Below are 19,513 nucleotides of genomic sequence, written 5' to 3'. Positions count from 1 at the left end.
TTGACTCAGATGAAGGCTCGCAACTCATTCATCTTTTTTGTATAATTTGTACTAAAATTGACCTCTGATGCAGATTCCTGATGTTTAGAATAATTTGGGCAAAATACAGACCATCTATAAGTAGATTCAGCTCTGATTTTTACCCTGTGTAATTAACAAATAAGAAATCCAGCCATCTATTGTGCCTTAAAATAACACTGTTAAAATTTATTACTGTGTTTTAAATGGTTACAACTTAAAACAGACCTACAACAATGAAAAACCCATTAAATGAAAATCTAATCCTGGTAGCCAGTGTCTGCTATGGACCAATGCAGGTGTACCTGTTAATATATTCAGGAAAGGTTTCGATTTTTAGAAAGGGACTCTTCTCGCAGACTCCTTTACATTTCTGACATCTTCCTTTCCATTTTTAGCTAGCTCTCAACGTATTCCTGGGCAGCTTTCAGCATTCAAAAATGCTTGATGGATTTTTTTGGGAAGGAGCAAGATTTGAAGAGAGAGTCGGCAATCCCTTAGTGCAATGGAGTAAATGTCCACATAATGCCTTTCACGTGGCTGTAGAGGGGACTTCTGGAGTAGGGTTGTTTTTCCAGTAGCCTTTCCCAGTCAGCATGTGGGCTCGGGAGGGTTTAGTGGCTGTAGGAAGACTATATTTCAGTCTTAATTCCTGTAACTCTTTGTCTGGCTGTGCCGAAAGGACAGGAGACATTTGATGTGGTTTTAACCAGGCTGCAACTTTATTATTAGATTTCTGGGACTACCTCGCAGATAAAAGCGTACAGTGCAGTAACCCCATGTTCATTCCATAATTATCTCTGGGCTTCCACCAGCTCCCCCCTTTTTCCATCCAGGTCCCCCCAGCCAATCCATTGCTGGGACCTTACCATTCACCAGCCCTCATAGGAGAGTTAAGATGGGGTATAAGAAAGAGGGGTTGACTCGCTGCCGTACCAGTCATAGGAGTCCCCATTCCCATTTTGTTCCTTTAACAGACACCTCCTTTTTACGTCCTTTTCCAAGCCATTTATCAAATCACAGTATACCTTCCCTATGGAATACCTGCACTGGACATCCATAAAGAGGTGCTGGAAATTAGCTTGGCTGCTTCCCCCAAACCCGGTCGGATTCCCAGACATCTCTTACTGCTCTCTTTTATATTGGCCAAAACAAATTGGCACCAAAGCCTCTCCCCGCCAGACCCTGCATTAAGGCATGTCTGACCAGACAATTTTATTTTCTCCTGAAAAAATAGAAGGTTCAGTTTCAAGTCTCTTTGCTCTGTGCATTAATTCAACCCCTTTACACATTCCAAAATAGTGTTTTCCAAGGTGTGCCACCATTATATTGCTGACCGCTGCAGGCCCATGCAGTGCACAGCAGTGGCATCAGCTGGTCAAATAACATGCTCCTCCTTCCATGCCAACTCATGCTCACCCCATCGCTGGATCCTGGGTGGCCAACCCTCAAGGCAACGAGGATGCGCGCCTGTTCATATAAAAAAACAATCCTGTGCCCACAGATCCACACCACTGTCTCCATGGCTGGTCTTCCAACATCTGGAATGAAATCACAACATGTTTATGTTGACTCATGACCCGAGGTCACGCACACATTTTGTATGCTTCCGAATGCCAATGCCTGGTTGCCCGAATTGCCCCTGCCCCCTTTCCCAGCTATATTGCTGCTGTTGTGACCTTGATTCTGAATAAGTGTGCACCAAATTCCATGGGGCAGAAGCAAGCTCACTACCTTCCTGGAGGATAACAGATTCTTCCCAGCCTCCTTGATCAGTCATTGACCATTGCAAGTTTAATATCCCTACTTGTCCCTGCCAGTGAACATCATGCAGTTCCAAGTCCCCTCCCACAGAGCCCCTACAAAACTCAGGAACTATCTAGCTGATCCGGAAAGCACCAAAAATTGCTATCAAGAATGCTGCTCTGAACAAGACCGTGTAGATCCCTAAGAATGTTATCTGTAATGGGCCAACATGACTCCTCCATAGGGCCATTGGAATGTGACAACCTGCCAGAAACCTTTGAGTTAAAACCACTGTGTGGACATGGATATCCATTTATCCCACTGATGAACGTAACAGCTGGGAGGCAATTCAAGATTGTTGAGGATGCCAGTTGGCAAGTTGCCAGCGACACCATGTACCGCAGCACCCTCTCCTCCATAATGAGTCATTTGGTGACTGGCCTTGTAATTGCATGAATATTAGAACTTGTCTTGTAGCTCTGCCACATGAGCAGAACCAGCTGCTCTCCATGCTACACTGATAACCATTCTACCCCAAGGTTCAATAGCGCTCAGGTTCTTGGCGGGCTCCTGGTGCCAGCTCCCTGCCTCAGCCTGCTCCATGTAAAAGAGGGCTTCACCACACAGGCTGCCCCTTTTAAGCCCTTCCATACAGGGGATGAGTCAGCATCGCCACTCTGGGCCCTCGTCCCCTTTTGCAGCGGTTTTGCTTTCCTCTCTCCCCAGCCATAAAACACTGTTCCCTCCATTTGGCCAGCGAGACAAATTCCCCCTGCTTAAAAGTGTGTTGCAATCATTTGCCTGACGGAGGATTTCCTCCTCCTCTGCAGATCTTGCTGCTATGCAGCCTACTGACTCAGACTGTGAACTGAGCACAATATGTAGTTTAAAGTACAACTCAGACTATCACCATTGCATTAAAATGTGACCAAACAGAACAGTTATTAGATTAAATTTTAGTATAGGACTTGCATTTTAATTTGTGGAGTCAATACATGTAGTAAATACAAGTCTTTTGGGTAAAATTTTCAAAAAGTATGAAGTGCCATTTTCAAAAGTGTCTAAACTCTGTTAAAAACAACATGGAGTCCGGTGGCACCTTAAAGACTCAGATTTATTTGGGCATAAGCTTTTGTGGGTAAAAAACCCACTTCTTCAGATGCATGGAGTGAAAATTACAGATATAGGCATAAATATATATTGGCACATGAAGAGAAGAGAGTTACCTTACAAGTGGAGAACCAATGCTGAAGGGCAATTCAGTCAGGGTGGATGTGGTGCAGTCCCAATAATTGATGAGGAGGTGTCAGTACCAAGAGAGGGAAAATTGCTTTTGTAGTGAGCCAGCCTCTCCCAGTCCCTATTCAAGCCCAAATTGATGGTGTTAAATTTGCAAACTTAATTACATTTGCAATGTGCAGAGCCAGATCCTAAAGCCTAGTGTTTCCTTTTGTGCTGCCCTAAGGGATTGTGCTGTCGTCCATTTGGGCATTTCCTGACCAGAGGTGAAGAACAGAGATAATCCTTGAGAAGGATAAAGATGATACAGCCAGCTCCATAGCAGCTGCCTCACTATATAGGCTGTGTATGGGGGTGGGAGAGCACATGTCTGGAAATGCTTTGTGTCAGCAACCTCTACCAGTGACATGCCCTCCTTTTCTTCCCTCCCCCCATGAGCTCTTACAATGCTGCTTAACTTGGAGTAGCCTTAGGGTTGCTCCAGATTGTACTTTGGCTGGACCAAGCAGTCCCAGGGATCAGAGGTAGAAGTATGGGGAATATCACTGCTCAGCTGCACCTGAAGATCTGGCACAAATCCTGTTTCTGAACACCAAGAGCAAAATTAATATTTAAAAATGGTGATTTCTGATTTCTGAGACTGACACTTTTCTAACTAAAGCAACAGTGAGCTCATTTTGTTTGTTTGCCCAAGTTTGATATTAGGTTAACATGGATGCCTTTTTTCATTCAGAAATACATTATTTCTAAGTGTTAAGCAGCTGAAATTAGGGTGTATAATGCTATCAACCATATAGTGATTTACCGGTTAACACCATGATAGCATCCCCTGATGTTACCGCTATGATTCTGATAAGGCTGTCGGCATGACCTTGAGTTATTTACTTTGTAATTTATCAGATGACAGTACTTGTCTTGTCAGACACTTATTAAAATTCAGTGAAATCTTTGCTATAGATTCATAACATGTAGCTTTAATTTTTTTAGTCAAACTTTTTTACACTGTTTTCAACTTTACAAACTCATTGATGAAGTAACAGAACAAGGCAGGGACATTTTTAGCTCTGTGTAAGCCAATAACAAAAAGCAGTATGAAATACCAGTGGGCAGACACAAATATCTAACTAGGAGCAAGAAAAGGGGAAGGGGGAGGTAAATAATGTGCTAACTGATCTTGAATGTTTTGGTTTCAGTCATCAACAGGAGAAGCAAGTACTAGAAGAAGGGTGGGGGGGAATGAAAAAATAGAGTCCAACAAGAATTGTCAATTTCTTAATCTAACCACATGGAGGTGGAAATCAGAATATTCTGATGCTGTAACAGTGCAAACTCTTAGAATTTCTACTCTTGCTGTTGGCACAGGGAAATACCAACCTCCACCACTAAGGAGTTAATTCAGGACATTACTATTTAAATGCCTATTCATGTTAAAAGGGGGGATGATACAAAATTTATTTCATTTTTCAATTGATCTCTAAATAGCCATGAAAATCAATTTCTTTTCAGCATTCAATTAAAATCAACCATTTCCCTAGTTTAGGGTAAACTCATTCTAGATTAGGCTTGTATGATCTTGCAGAAAAGTATTGCTTGATCAGGATGAGCCTTTCTGCAAGGCAGGGGATCAGTATGTGAATACAGTTGCCATCATACCCTGGACATACTGCATTGGCCTCATAATTGTCAGAAAGCATGAAGCCAAGAGAAAAGCCCTTAAGGGTATGCCACACGTTTATTTAATCATTTAAGTGTTCCAAAATATTGGCTGTTGAGTAATCACTATGAAATCCAGTTATATGAACTGTAGGTTGATTCCAAACTAGAGTTCTAACCATTATAGCAGGAGCCAGTATTTAGAGAATTTATTCCTCTGATTTATTTTCTTTACACAGTTTAATTAGTCATTGCTCTCTAGCTATATAACTACAGATACAGGTATACTGAGGTCTGTTTTTTCATTAATAGTGCAGACTTTTGGTGAGAGTGTGTTTATATTTTTATTGGTTTAGCCAAGAAATAGAAAGATCTAATATCACCTCTGTTGTGTGGACTGTCTTATAAATTTGTTGATGGATTAACAATATTAGGAAAAATAATAAAAGACAGGGATCACTTGCAGTAGAGTATGTTAGGAGATTTGATATAATTGAAAGTAGAAATGTAAAACACCTTTTAGTAAATCTAATTGTCCTGTTGTCTGCATAGGACTCCTTCCGATGTCGTCTAGCACACATTAGATGCCGTAAAAATAATAAATAATTGTTTTGTATTTTCCAGTTTTAAATGACTCAAACAATGGGACTTTCACCATTTCCCTTGGAAGACTGTTCCATAGTCTAGTAAACTTGACTTTTAGGATTTTTTCCTGTCAATTAATCTAAATTTTTAATTTCCTTAACTCTTTGTTGTCACCTTGTTTGATTTTTCACAACCATAAATAAGTACATGTGTACTTCGACTATGTGTAGAGAGCAATGTCCTTTTTCCCTCTCCTTAGTTGTTGTTCTAGATATCTCCATTTTCATAGTCTTTCCTTCAGAAGTCAGTTTCTCCTGCTTTCTTGCTTGTTTTTTCAAGTTTAGTGTTGGGTAAGGTGTCGTGTTCTTCAAGTGCTTGCTCATGTCGATTCCATTCTAGGTGTTTGCACACCCACATGCACAGTTGTCAGAGATTTTTGCCTTAGTGGTGTCTGTAGGGTCAGCTGGGGCTCCCCTTTGAGTGTCACGCTCATGAGTTGGTATATTAGGCCGACCCTAGGCCCTCTCAGTTCCTTCTTACCACTCATGATGGTTGATTGGAGCGCCTCTTTTTGCAATCTGCAAGAGCGTTAGCAGTTTTTCATAGACTTTTGTTCTACCTAATCTGTACATAGTTAATAGTAGTTGGTTAGTCTTTGTAGTGTTAAGTTAGAGTACTTAGAGACCTGGCTGGGACTTTGTCCCTGAGCAGGGCATGCCCTGCTCTCCCGGTTTCAAGTCATGTGTGTCATGCAGCAGGCCAATGCCAATGAGTAACCCCCACGACAGCTGTCTGAAGTGTTTGGGGGAAGCCCATAGAAAGGATAGGTATCATATTTGTAAAAACTTTCATCCTCACACACAAAAGAGCTGGATATCTGCTTGAGGGCCCATCTCATGGAGGCTGCGCTTCACCCTGGGTCAGAGCGGAACCCATGCCTTGCAGGGGAACCCACGCCGAATACTTCAGCTTCAGTGTGAAGCGCACCACTGGCCAACCAGGCTCTGCCGGTACCATTCCCCCTTACCAGTGCTGAAGAGGTGCCAGAAGAAGAGGAGCCCCTCAGCACCGAAGGACGAAGCCCTCTATGGAGAAAGAAGTGGTTCAGGACTATTTAGAAAAGCTGGATGAGCACAAGTCCATGGGGCGGCATGCAGTGCATCCAAGGGTGCTAAAGGAGTTGGCGGATGTGATTGCAGAGCCATTGGCCATTATCTTTGAAAACTCATGGTGATCGGGGAGGTCCCGGATGATTGGAAAAAGGCTAATGTAGTGCCCATCTTTAAAAAAGTGAAGGAGGAGGATCCGGGGAACTACGGGCCAGTTAGCCTCACCTCAGTCCCTGGAAAAATCATGGAGCAGGTCCTCAAGGTATCAATTCCGAATCACTTGGAGGAGAGGATTCACCAAGGGCAAGTCATGCCTGACTAACCTAATTGCTTTCTATGACTAGATAACTGGCTCTGTGGATGAGGGGAAAGCAGACATGTTGTTCCTTGACTTTAGCAAAGCTTTTGATACGGTCTCCCACAGTATTCTTACCAGCAAGTTAAAGAAATATGGGCTGGATGAATGGACTATAAGGTGGATAGAAAGCTGGCTAGATCATTGGGCTCAACAGGTAGTGATCAATGGCTCCATGATATCCATTGGCAGCCAATCTCAAGCGGAGTGCCCCAAGGGTCAGTCTTGGGGCCAGTTTTGTTCAATATCTTCATTGACGATCTGGAGGATGGCGTGGATTGCACCCTCAGCAAGTTTGCAGATGACACTAAACTGGGAGGAGTGGTAGATATGCTGGAAGGTAGGGATAGGATACAGAGGGACCTAGACAAATTAGAGGATTGAGCCAAAAGAAATCTGATGAGGTTCAACAAGGACAAGTGCAGAGTCCTGCACTTAGGACGGAAGAATCCCATGCACTGCTACAGACTAGGGACCGAATAGCTAGGCAGCAGTTCTGCAGAAAAGGACCTAAGGGTTACAGTGGACGAGAAGCTGGATATGAGTCAACAGTGTGCCCTTGTTGCCAACAAGGCTAACAGCATTTTGGGCTGTATAAGTAGGGGCATTGCCAACACATCGAGGGACATGATGATAATTCCTCTGTATTCGGCATTTGTGAGGCCTCATCTGGAGTACTGTGTCCAGTTTTGGGCCACAAGCTACAAGAAGTGTAGTGGAAAAATTGGAAAGAGTCCAGCGAAGGGCAACAAAAATGATTAGGGGGCTGGAGCACATGGCTTATGAGGAGAGGCTGAGGGAACTGGGATTATTTATTCTGCAGAAGAGAAGAATGAGGGGGGATTTAGTGGCTGCTTTCAACTACCTGAAAGGGGGTTCCAAAGAGGATGGATCTAGATTGTTCTCAGTGGTAGCAGAGGACAGGACAAGGAGTAATGGTCTCAAGTTGCAGTGGGGGAGGTTTAGGAAAAACTTTTGTTCTAGGAGGGTGGTGAAGCACTGGAATGGGTTACCTAGGGAGGTGGTTGAATCTCCTCCTTCCTTTGAGGTTTTTAAGGTCAGGCTTGGCAAAGCCCTGGCTGGGATGATTTAGTTGGGGATTGGTCCTGCTTTGAGCAGGGGGCTGGACTAGATGACCTCTTGAGATCCCTTCCAACCCTGATATTCTATGATTCTATGAAGGGGCTTGTGGTCAAAGGACCTTTGTCAGGCCATGCACCTACTGTGGGGCTTCATGGAGGTACAACTGTGGTCGGACTCCCCAACCCAGCCAGGGATCCATCCCTGATCCCGGGAAGTGGCAAGGGTCCCCGGCCTTTCCCAGGGCCGTCTGTGCCTGAAGTGGTACCGGCAGCTAAAGAGAAAAGCCGACCAGCTCCACAGGCGCCACACCAGGTGGCTGACTTGGTTACGGCCCTGGCACGTAAGGGGCAAGCCTATTGCAGTGCAGCCTCACAGAATGGCTGAGCACCCCTGGTCACTGGACTGCAGGTGCACATCTCCGTCTCCACGATCTTGGACCCCAGCACTGTATCCTAGCTCTCAAGCTAGAAGACCCAGGTCCCCGACAAGCTCCCCGCCTACTAGGCACAGGACTCCAGAGCTGAGATGCCATTCCCCGTACTGCCGGTACTGGCGAACTTCCAGCCACAGGTCGCCTAGACCCCAGTCACCCTCCTCCAGGCAGTCTCCTAGACTTCGGTCACCATCCTGGAGGGGCCGCTCAGGATCATGGTGCTGGTACCAGTCACCCTGGTACCATTCCTCCGGCAGGCATTGCTACTCGCCTTCACCTCGCCAGTTGCCCACTAGAGTCAGCAGACAAAACCAGGCCTTGACAGCTCCACCATGGTTGCTGGAGGGACCTACTTCCTGTTGGGAAGTAGAAAGCCCTCTACCAGAGCAACCTACCTGGTCAAGTGGAAGCAGTTCACCTGTTGGATCTTGGATAAAGGGCCTTGAGAGCCTCTATCCACATGTCAAGGACCCTGTTCCTCTGTGGGACTTGAACCTGGTGCTGTTGCAGCTCACGGGTCCTACTTTCTAGCCTTTGGCTTCCTGTTCTCTCCTTCTCCTGTCCTGGAAGGTTGCAATCCTGGTCATGGTGACTTCAGCCCGTAGAGTCTCTGAGATTTGTGCGCTCACCTCAGAACCACCTTATACGGTCTTCTACTTGGACAAATTCCATCTGAGACCGCACCCGGCTCTCCTGCCCAACTACAATATATAAGCCAATAAGCCAATATATAAGCTCAATAAGATGAAAAGGAGTACTTTTGGCACCTTAGAGACTAACAAATTTATTTGAGCATAAGCTTTCATGAGCTACAGCTCACTTCAGTTTAATTCAAGCCAGGACATTTCTTACCGGTCTTTCCAAAGCCACAGAAGTCGGAGGAGGAGGGGCGTAGACTGCATGCCTCGGATGTTGGGAAGGCTCTAGCCTTCTACATCAACAGGACCAAGCCATTCCGTAAGTCAACACAATTGTTCGTCACGGTGGCTGACAGGAAGAAAGGTATCCACTTGAAGAATTTCTTCTTGGATCGCTTCTGCTATGATCAAGCGAAAGTGCAGCTCCTGGCAATTGTCACCACCTACTTGACCAGGGTGCCGGCCTCTTCGGCAGCTTTTCTGGCCCAGGTGCCTATACAGAATATCTGCAGGGCGGCCACCTGGTCATCTGTCCATCCGTTCACGTCCCACTATACACTTACCCAGCAGGCTGTGGACGACACTGGCTTTAGTAGGGCAGTACTGCAAGCCACGAGACTGTGAACTCCAAGCCCATCACAAGAGGCTGCTTGTGAGTCACCTGGAATGGAATCGACATGAGCAAGCACTCGAAGAAGAAAAAAGCAGTTACCTACCTTTCGTAACTGTTCTTCGTGTTGCTCATGTCCATTCCATTACCCATCCTCCTGGAGTTGTCAACAAGAGGAAACTGAGAGGGCATAGGGTTAGTGGCGCCTAATATGCCAATGTATGAGTGGGGCACTCAAGGGGGCTCCCACAGCCAACCCTACAGATATCGCTAAGGCAAAAGTCTCTGACAACTGTGCACATGGGCATGCAAACACCTAGAATGGAATGAACATGAGCAACACATCTCTTAAAAACAACATTTTTTCAGATTTTCAACATTCCTTGGTACTAAGATGCCTCAAACTGAATATTGTGGGGCATATTTTCTCTGCATCATGGTTCTACTTGGCACGTATGAGAGGGGAAAGTGGCAGGGAATTCTGGCTCCCTAATTCTTGGTTTACAGGTGCTGGGTCCTGACATGACTTAGAGATGCCTTTCAGCATCCCCAACTTCCATCACTGACTTAAAGGTCCGTATTGGATCCTGTGCCTGTGGAGTATAGGTATAGCAGAGCAGAACTTCATTGCACTCTACTCCCTGTGTTGCTGGGGAAAATGTAACAGGCACAAGTTCCATTGTTGCCAAATCTCGTGATAAAGAGTTAGGGCTTTAGGAAAACCACTGTGTGAGTTCTGTGATTACATGAGAATCTCAGCTTTCATTAAAAAATAAAAGGGAGTTATAGCTCTCGTAGTTGCACAGCAAAGCTTGGATATGTGAACATCAGATGTTCAAAGGCCACAAGTAAAATAAAGGAACCTCATGATATTTTAATCAGAATTTTTAAGGCAGCTTTTGATTTTCGGGAAGCTGACTAATCAAGTATAAATGGAGTTTATAAGTATCCATACCTTTTGTGTGTGTCAGACAAAATAATGTGTGTGTGGTTGTGTCTGTGTATCTGTGTTTATACAAGCATATTCATATATATGTTTATGCTTGGGAATAAATTGCGGTATCCACTATTACTTTAGTCCTTCTTGGCATCACTTTTTTTCAGGTATCTACATCGTTGTGAATCTTGCACTTTCCTCTCATTGCTGGTTTAAGTGTTTTGAACAAAGGCACAATAAAGCCTAATGCTCATCACTCTGACCAGTTTTGTCTCATTATTTCCTCATGTTTCTCCTGTCTGTTAAATTTACCTGTTTTTAGTTGTCAATCTTATTCTTATCTTATTCTTGCTACACTTAGGTTGTAAGCTGTTTGGGGCGGAGATTATCTTTTTGTTCTATGTATGTACAGTGCCTACCACAGTAGGGCCCTGTAACTTGGACTCTTAGGTGCCCCCACATGGCAGAATAATTAATAATAATAATAATAATACGCAACTTATATCTAATGAGTTAAACACTAAAATGTAAATAGTACACTCTAAATACCTATTGGTTAAAAATATTTTTGTAACCAAATAAAGATGAATATGTCTTAGAGGGAATGTATACCCTAGCCCATTTATCCACTGGCGCTTTAAAAACTCCCACAGCCCCATCTGGATCTATGCTGGTTACGTGACATGTAAATACCTCGTGATCCTTGTAACCGATACTTTCAATCCCCCATAACCCAAGCCTGACCCAAGATGTACAGTACCTTCCCTCTTAACTTGTGTACATTTGATTTTAAACATTAACTTTAATAAAATTTTTACATCTGTTGTTGATCCTGAAGAAAACCTGAAAAATGTTTGGCACTCTATTGGTAGCCATAAAAAGTTGACTGTTAATGATAGGAATGAAAAATGTGTGTCCTTTACTGAACAGTGATTGATTTTTCCAGCACAGCCATTCCATATGAGCTTCTGCAGTTATTATTTACATAATATTGCCACTGTAAACCAGTGAATATGCTTTATTGTCATAATAATCTCTTTGAAATCAATGTAAAAAAACTTTTTCTTTAGTGTTCACTAACAAATCAACCATAAAACTGCTATTCCATGTGATTATTTTTTTTTGTAGAGGTCAGTGCTGAGTTATTTAACATTTTTTATTATTTTTAATGTAGATGCTATTTAATGTTGACTTCTCATAACAGACTGAATTACCACTACTCAGATGTAGGATGGATGACAAAAATACAGCATATAATTTGAGTAAATTTAAGTAGTGTGAATCCTTGTTTTTGCTTACTAGGATTTTTCTCTATTTAAGCCCTCAAAGAAATTATTTTTGCAAAACTGTACAAAATATGCTTAAAGTTACAGATTGTTGAGATGCTGGCTCCTTGGGGAAAATATACACACATTTTACAATTTTATTATTCTCTTGTGAGCAGGTTGCTTTAAAAGATGGAAAAACTCAGTGTAAGAAGATGCATGTAATGCTGAACAGCCCTGTGGGAAGAATTGAAATATCTGGATGTGGAACAGGTGTACATGAAATACAATTTAAGGAAAATGTTCTGTCACAAAACAGGTAAGTTTGTGTTCTGTTGATTTTGTGCATAAGTACATGATGCTGAATGCAGAATTCTCAGATTAAAACCACGCTAAAAAAGTAACTATGCATAAATATTTATATTAGCTGTATATTTGGAAATACAGTAATTTCTATTTTAAAATCAGAATCATCATTGAGTTACCCTAAAGGAGTGGCAGCTCCAAGAAATTGATTTACTACCCCATCCATGTTTATCTCTGAATGTCTGTTCTACCTTTAATGCTATTTCAAGCAAATACTAAAATTTTGAGCATTTGTTTAAATTATGTGGGCAGTTTCTTCTCAGCCTTTATTACTATCTTTGGAGAAACAATGAAACTTAAAAATTGAAAGGGCTTGTTTCTGGGTTTGCCATCCCTCCAGGATTGGCTTGGAGTCTCCAGGAATTAAAGATTAATCTTTAATTAAAGATTATGTCCTGCAAAGAAACCTCCAGGAATATGTCCAACCAAAATTGGCATCCCTACTTATTTCATAGAAGTAAAACATAAAAATGTTGGAGAGAGACAGACACAGAGAGGGACCTCTTCACAAAATACTAGCCTGTATCCAGGAGGTGGTGATGTCTAGGCTTACCTCTTCTATAGACTACAGTTAGTATTTCTGCAGTCCACAGTCCTTATTACTGAAAGAGGTATTATACCCTTATCTGGAAATAAAACCGCGTCTCTAATATGACGTGCCTAAGTCTTACTCCCTTAGCCATGCTGCCTCACAAAACAAATATGCAAAATATGCTTGGCTATGCCCCTGCTATATTCACAGATTATACCACTGTCCCATCTTGGACCATGCTGCTATCTCAGAGCTAGGAATAGGACTCTGGAATCCCAACACCCAGCATTTTATTGCTGACTCACAAATAGTTGGGTAACACAGTGGCAAAGTGTATGTTGGGTCCTGTTCAAGGAGCTGGTACATATAAAAGATAACAGTTTACTGCTACTACCAGTTACTCTTTTAGCTCAAATGGTAGAATTAATATGTGACTCCAAGTCCTCGGTTCAAACTTTGTTGACCATCCATGTACGGGAAAAATAGTATGTGGTCATATAGCAAAGGATTGTGTCGTATCATAATGCATATGCACAAAGAATTAGATTTGCAGAGGCAGTTTTAATTCTGGTATATTATGACTTTTGAGTGTTTTACGTGTTTGTAATAACTTTGATTGGGGTCCAGAGCAGGTTTCCTATGGCTATTGGAGTCACTTCTTGGATAAATCCAACACGGGATTAGAGAAGGTATGTCAGTACCCTGTGTCTTGCAGGGTGGGATCATTATTGCTGAGTAGTTCAGTCAGTTAATAAAGTTGCAGCCTTTACTTTCATCCGCATGTGTGTGGTGTCTGTTTTCCTGAAGTGACTGGGTTTGATTCACTTTTTTTCTCTTCCTAACTTCATTGTTTTGTTTTTCTCTGTATTTCTTTCAATTTTGAAATGCTCCTTTGATTTGTGTATTCCCCCCATTTTTGTTTTTTGCTATTTTTATTATCCTTATACATTTTTATATTTGTGTAATAATAGTATATAAATCATGTGTATGCACAATATATATACTAGTTTGAAATTGAAAACAGAATACGTTTTTGTTTTTCTCTAACCCAAACAACCCGCCCAAAACATGTTTATCAATGTCAGTTCACACTTGGCAAAAATAACATCTTCTCTGACCTGGCATTCTAAGCATTCCAGTTTTCTTGTGCTCCTTTTTAATATTGAATTTATATTGAAGGCAAAGCAGACTGTAGACTATGAACTAGGCTATAAGATGTAACTTCAAAATAAGGCATCAAGACTATGAACCCAACATGTTATAGGGTGTCTGTTATTTTTTTAAAAATGTTTCCACTTTATATGGTGATTAACTTCTCCTGTATTTCCCTTTGTTCAGTCAGTACATTGTCTCCTACTAGCTGCAGAAGATGGTCTTGTGTCTGGAAAAAACAGGGCTGGGAGTCAGAATATCTGGGTTCTCTTCCAAGCTCTCTGATTTTCCTTTGTGATGTTGGACAAATCACTTCATCTCTATGGTTTAGATTTCTCACCTATAAAATAGGGATTAAGAAAGCTTCCCTATCTCATAAGTGTTGTGAGTCTTCAGTAATTAGTACTTTTATAAAGCACTTTGAGATTTTGATAGTGAAAGAACTATATAAATTGTTTTTGAACAGATTGTTTAGCTCACATACTAGTGGCTCTGGTGGGCAAGAAATGGCCACTTATGGTTACTTTCTCTGAAGAACCTCTTTCTTATGGTTACTTCCTCTGAAGAACCTCTTACTTTAAACAAAAAAAAAAAAAGTGGGGGGGAGGAGGAGGGACTCGAATATATTTTCCTGATGGTAAAGTTCTAAAAATTTTAAAGCTGTCCTTAAATGCTTTTGCTGAAATGTAACATTTAATCTCCTCCACTCATTGATAGCAAATAGTTGTTAAAGTCTCTGGTCTCATTATTTTTGACAGAACAAAATAAAAACAAAACAACAGGGCCCAGTGTTTCTCTTAACTGGCTAATAAACACAATGGCAAGAGCATTAGATGAAAAAAATACATGAGAAACATAAAAATTGATTTTAATGGACCCATGTCAGAAAGAACCATAATGAACACAAGTGTGGTCATAAATATTGGTATTCTACTCCACAGTCATTGAGATTTTTCATGTAGAGTGGCTTGTTACAATCAATATAGATTTTAGCTTTTTTACAAGAAAAATAAGTAATCCTTTGAAATATATATAATACTTAGGACTTGCAGTCTGTCAAACCAATCTGGTAGTTTAGAAAATCTGTTAAGAATACCTATGCAATGGCACAATTTGTATGTGGGGATCTTGCTCTGTTTTACAGCTTGTAAAATGCTATGCAGTTAATCACCTGAGATTACAACCTATTCTGTGATGGCTCATAGTAAAATTTAAGGACAAAAGCTAAAAGGCAGATTAAAAGAAGAAACAACAAAGTAAAGACTAGTTCTCAATAAGTTTTTGCTAGAAGTCTGTCTGTAAGTGAAACAGCTAAATGTTAGATTTTTTTTTAAAGACTGTAAGTGTTGTGGATTTACAAGGATCAGAGGTCATTGTACACACTGTAATAAACAGTTTTTATTGTGGGGGAAGAGTCATTTTTATTTGAGTTTCTGTCTTCAAGTGCTTATCAGTTTTCAAAAATATTGTGTTTGGCTGAATTATTCTTGTTTACCTGAATGGTGACTTTAAAATATATTCAAACATGAAAATATTGGTTGTTTAGTAATATATTAGATACACTAACTCAAACCGTTTTGTCTTTTTTATTCTTCAAACTAAATGTGAAGTTAGACAGATTCTGCTGAATTCAGTGGAATAGCTGTGATTTAAAATGGTGTCTGTGTAATAAGAATTGTATCCAAAATCTTCTCTCAGGATGAGCAGTTTGACATGTTGTCTTTAGAAATTGGGTTTAGAAATAGCTAAATTTTTAGTGCTTGAAAATCATACATTGTACATGTGTAATACTCTATTTTCAGTGAAAGTTTTAGCAGGACTCTGAGGTGCAGAGTTTTAAGTATACAGAACATGTAAATGTTTCTGGAACACTATGTTTATAATAAACACAATTAGGGGATTACTGACGTTAGTTGAAATACATCTATTTCATATCTGTAAAATGGAACAAGGTACATTAGAATAAACTCTGTTTTTTTTATTTAATAAAATGGTGTCTTTCTACCGCACCTGCATAGTTGCAATTCATACATTTAGTTTAAAATAATGAATTTTCCTTGTGGATAAAACAGAGAGAGAACAAATGTAATATATAATTCTTTGTAGTGGTGTCAGTTTGCTTAGTTGCCTTATTCCCTTTGTGTAATACTTAGCAATTTTTATTTTAGGGTACTGTCATTTTTTGTGTGATTCCTCTTTTGGCGGGGGTTTGGGGGGAGGGAAAGCCCCATTGAGTGAAATATGTGTTTAATTCTCTTCACTTGTGTCTTTAGGAAAAACTTGTTGCTGATTTGTTTTGGTATTTGTTTTTATAAATCTGTGTTTAATAACCTGGTAAAACTGTGAAATTACTATTTTTGTTTTGTTTTGTTCGCATTGTAAATCTATGATGACGGTCAGTTTTGATATTTCTTCCCTTCCTGTTCCTCAACTGGAAAGGTAAATTTTCATTGTAGTTACTAGAGTTGCACTTGCGACTTCCTTTAAGAATAACAAAAACTGTCTTTGTAATTAGCTATGCTAAATATTTACAGCAGAATGTACATTAGAAAGAAGATGGGATGGACTTCCAGCTTAGTCATTAGGATGTCAAAGAAAGGAGACAGTTTTCCTGTGTTTCAATAACATAGATTCTTAACGGAATTCCCTTGTTCGCGCCATGAAAATTGTTCAAGGGGCACCGAGCTACTAGACCATTTAACATGCAGTCCTGGTTATGTAGCCTGCAAATTTGTTAATGCAATGTATTAAGGTTGCAGCTGTTGGATTTTAGTAAAATAAAGGAAAGTAATATAATATGCCTTGAAGTAAACTTATGGTGCGAAAAAGCTGCCAGTGTGTGATTGGAAAATATGGTTGTACATGCTGAGCCTTCTGAGTCATTAATAATGTGGCATTCATTACTACTCATTTATGATTGTGTATATAAAATGGAAAATAAAAAGCCTACAATCAGATTGGTTGAGTAGAGTCCCAGACTATGCTAACATTTTAACACACACCGCAGGACAAACTGCAATAAGCATAAAAATATGTTGTGCCATTTTTATTAATTTTTGGTATGTTTAAAAACACTGATAACTTTTCAGGTTTTTTCATGTAAAAATGTAATTCAAGGTGTCAAATCTTGTTTGCCTGTACTCACTAATATTCTACTCAACTTTAGTAATATAGTCAGAATTTGGCCCAAGTTTTCTGGGGTTTTGTTGTTGTTGGGTTTCTTCCTGAGTGGGATAGGAAGATGAGTGCTACAACACAGATAAATTCTCATCTTCTTTCCCGGGTGATTCATCACCATCAGTTTCAAGGTGGCAAGCTTGGCTGTGGTTGTGGTGTGCAGGTATATATCACACTGTATTATGACCTATTTTTTGCAAGCTTGTAACATTTTTTTCTAGATTATCCTCAGGCTTTCCATAGGAAAAGGACACTGAAAGAATTGTATCCTGGAGTCCTGTTGCCTCAAGAAGATTACATGGAGAAGGAGGGGGATTTTCCTGTTGTGTAAAAGGCTCAGTAGCTTGAGTAACTATAGCAGTGAAGCTGTGGCAGCATGGGCAGTGGCCACTCGTACGTACCCAGGGTCTCAGGTGGTCAGGGCTAGCCCATAGCTCTATCTTAGATCAAAGTTAGCTTGGCTATGTCTACACAAACTGCAGTCGCACATCCTGAATTTACTGTAGACATGCCTTCAGTGGTCTTGTGCCTCCACATCAGATCTGGACCCAGTGCACTGTTTCACCCACTGGCTGAGATTCTCTTTGGCCATGGCAGCCATTGGGAACCCAAGAGAGTCTGGGACTTTCTTCTCAGGGGAATGTTCATGGGCCTGGAAAGGGGATGATGTGCGTTCTTGGTCCTGTCCCCAGCTACCCCTCTCCACCTCTTTGTCAGTGCAGATGCCAGTCCCAAAGAGGGGCTCTGCGGTGGTTGGAGTAGAGAAATGGTTCCATGATGGCATTTGAGTGTGCAAGTAGGAAGAGATCTGTGTATGTATATTCCTCTCTGAGTGTGGCTCTGGGTGAGGGTAGGAACAGTGTGTGCTGTCAGAATTCACACGAACCCTGAGCAGTCAGGGCAGAGGGACTGTACAAATTGCATGCACATGCCTGAGAACCAAAGCCAGGGCAGTGGTAGGTTTAATTTTAATAAAGTCAAAGTGGATACATTTATTAGCATCACAATATACATGGGGAAAGATGTGCACATTTACTTTAGCAAAATAGGAGTTACAAGCAAGATTAAAGAATTTACTTTTTAATAGAACAAGGGGACATTCAGTAAAATTTAAAGATCGCAAATTCAAAACTAATAAAAGGAAATACTCTTTCACATAATGCATAATTGGACTGTGGAACTCATTTACACAGGATCTTGCTGAGGTCAAGAGCTTAGCATGATTCAAAGAGGGATTGTACTTTTTTATATGAATAACAAGAATATCCAGAGTGTTCACTAAATACTTAAAAAAATAGAATGGATATGAAACCTCATGATTCATGGACTAATTAAGTAGCTATCTACTGGTTGTCGAGAGTATAATCTTCTGGGCAGCAGATGATCCCATACCTGCCTACTTTGGGACTTCTTGCTACTTATATTCGAGCCTCTTTTTTGCCACTGTTGCTGTTGGAGACAAGATAGTGGATTAGAGAGACAATGGGAATGGTCCATTTTAGCAGTCCCTATGTTTCTAATCTGTAGGAGAGGTCTGGTGTAGGTGAAATGGCAATTTTAAAAGTTAATTTTTGTGATCATAAAAATGTCTGACTGGATCAGTACCTGGAAGTATGACATACCAGCATATCTCCGTTTCCTATTTTGTACTCCAAAATCTGTGTGTGTGAGAGAGAGAGTTCTAGCTATTATGGTTGCAAAGAAAACCTCAAAAATGTCAATAGTGTGTAACCAATGCATAGAGGTTTATGTGAGTCTGCTGAGAGCCTGGAACAGTAGGTCTGAGATGGGTAAATTGCTCCATTCATCTGCCAGGTATTAAATCAGATACTCAATGATGCTGGTGATTTAAATGTCAACATTAAGTATTTCATTCTGTGCAACACACAACTTATGAGTGAAGTCTTATTTTGATGACATTTTGGAGAGTATTTTTTTCTCCAAGGAGTCCAAGAAGCAGCCAAGGTCAAGAATTCTAGCAGAGCCCACAGGCATATTCAAAACCCAGTAAGGGAGAAGCAGTATATACAATCATTCTTAGAAAATCTGCACAACCTATTGAGAGAAGAGTCTCATTTTGATGACTCTCATGGGTGGAGCTTATTTTGAGGGGCAGAGTTTAGAAGAATACCACTACTCCCTGCCCTCATTTCAACCTTCCTGTAAAATTACTGTACACTAGCAAACAATGTTTTAGTTCGCAAATTGGCGGGGGGGAAGACGTCAATAAGGCAAGATGTAATTTGCCATAGGATAATATTTCTTGGAGGCGTTGCATTCTAGAAGCCTCAGCCAAAACTTTCAAAATTGTAACAGGGGTACCCTAGCTGAACTCAGTGGTAGCTGTTAAAAGTTAGCATCGCTGAAAAATAATTTGTCAGATAGAGGCACCAATTTTTCTCTGCCCAAACACTCATGGCCAATCTTGAAAATGTACTGTCACCAAAAGCCACAACATGTTTTGTCTTTCCTACATTAAAGATAAATTTAAAAGGATATATTGTGTTCACTTCCCAGGACTTAACTTCAGCGTTCTAGGGGTTTTCCGTGCATTATCTGATGGACCTCACCGTCTAAGTCAGGGAGCTACATATACCACAGTCCTAGAAATATTC

The 19,513-nt window shown here is 40.9% G+C and overlaps 1 protein-coding gene across 5 annotated transcripts in view; it reads left to right on the top strand.

Annotated features, from left to right (window-relative positions):
• Nucleotides 1–19,513, top strand: part of MGMT (O-6-methylguanine-DNA methyltransferase) — a 303,415-nt gene that overhangs the window by 64,207 nt on the left and 219,695 nt on the right. For 3 of the 5 annotated variants that reach the window (XM_084635436.1, XM_084635434.1, XM_084635435.1), the window contains exon 3: nucleotides 11,851–11,990. The exons of the other annotated variants lie outside the window; for them this stretch is intronic. In XM_084635436.1, the coding sequence (XP_084491562.1) occupies nucleotides 11,851–11,990 (140 nt within the window). The remainder of the gene's footprint in view (nucleotides 1–11,850; nucleotides 11,991–19,513) is intronic. 5 annotated transcript variants of the gene reach the window in all.

The sequence above is a fragment of the Lepidochelys olivacea genome (genome assembly GCF_965140295.1).
Source record: "Lepidochelys olivacea isolate rLepOli2 genome assembly, chromosome: 7".
In the NCBI taxonomy this organism is placed as follows: domain Eukaryota; kingdom Metazoa; phylum Chordata; order Testudines; family Cheloniidae; genus Lepidochelys; species Lepidochelys olivacea.
This window is presented reverse-complemented; position numbering and strand designations above follow the sequence as displayed.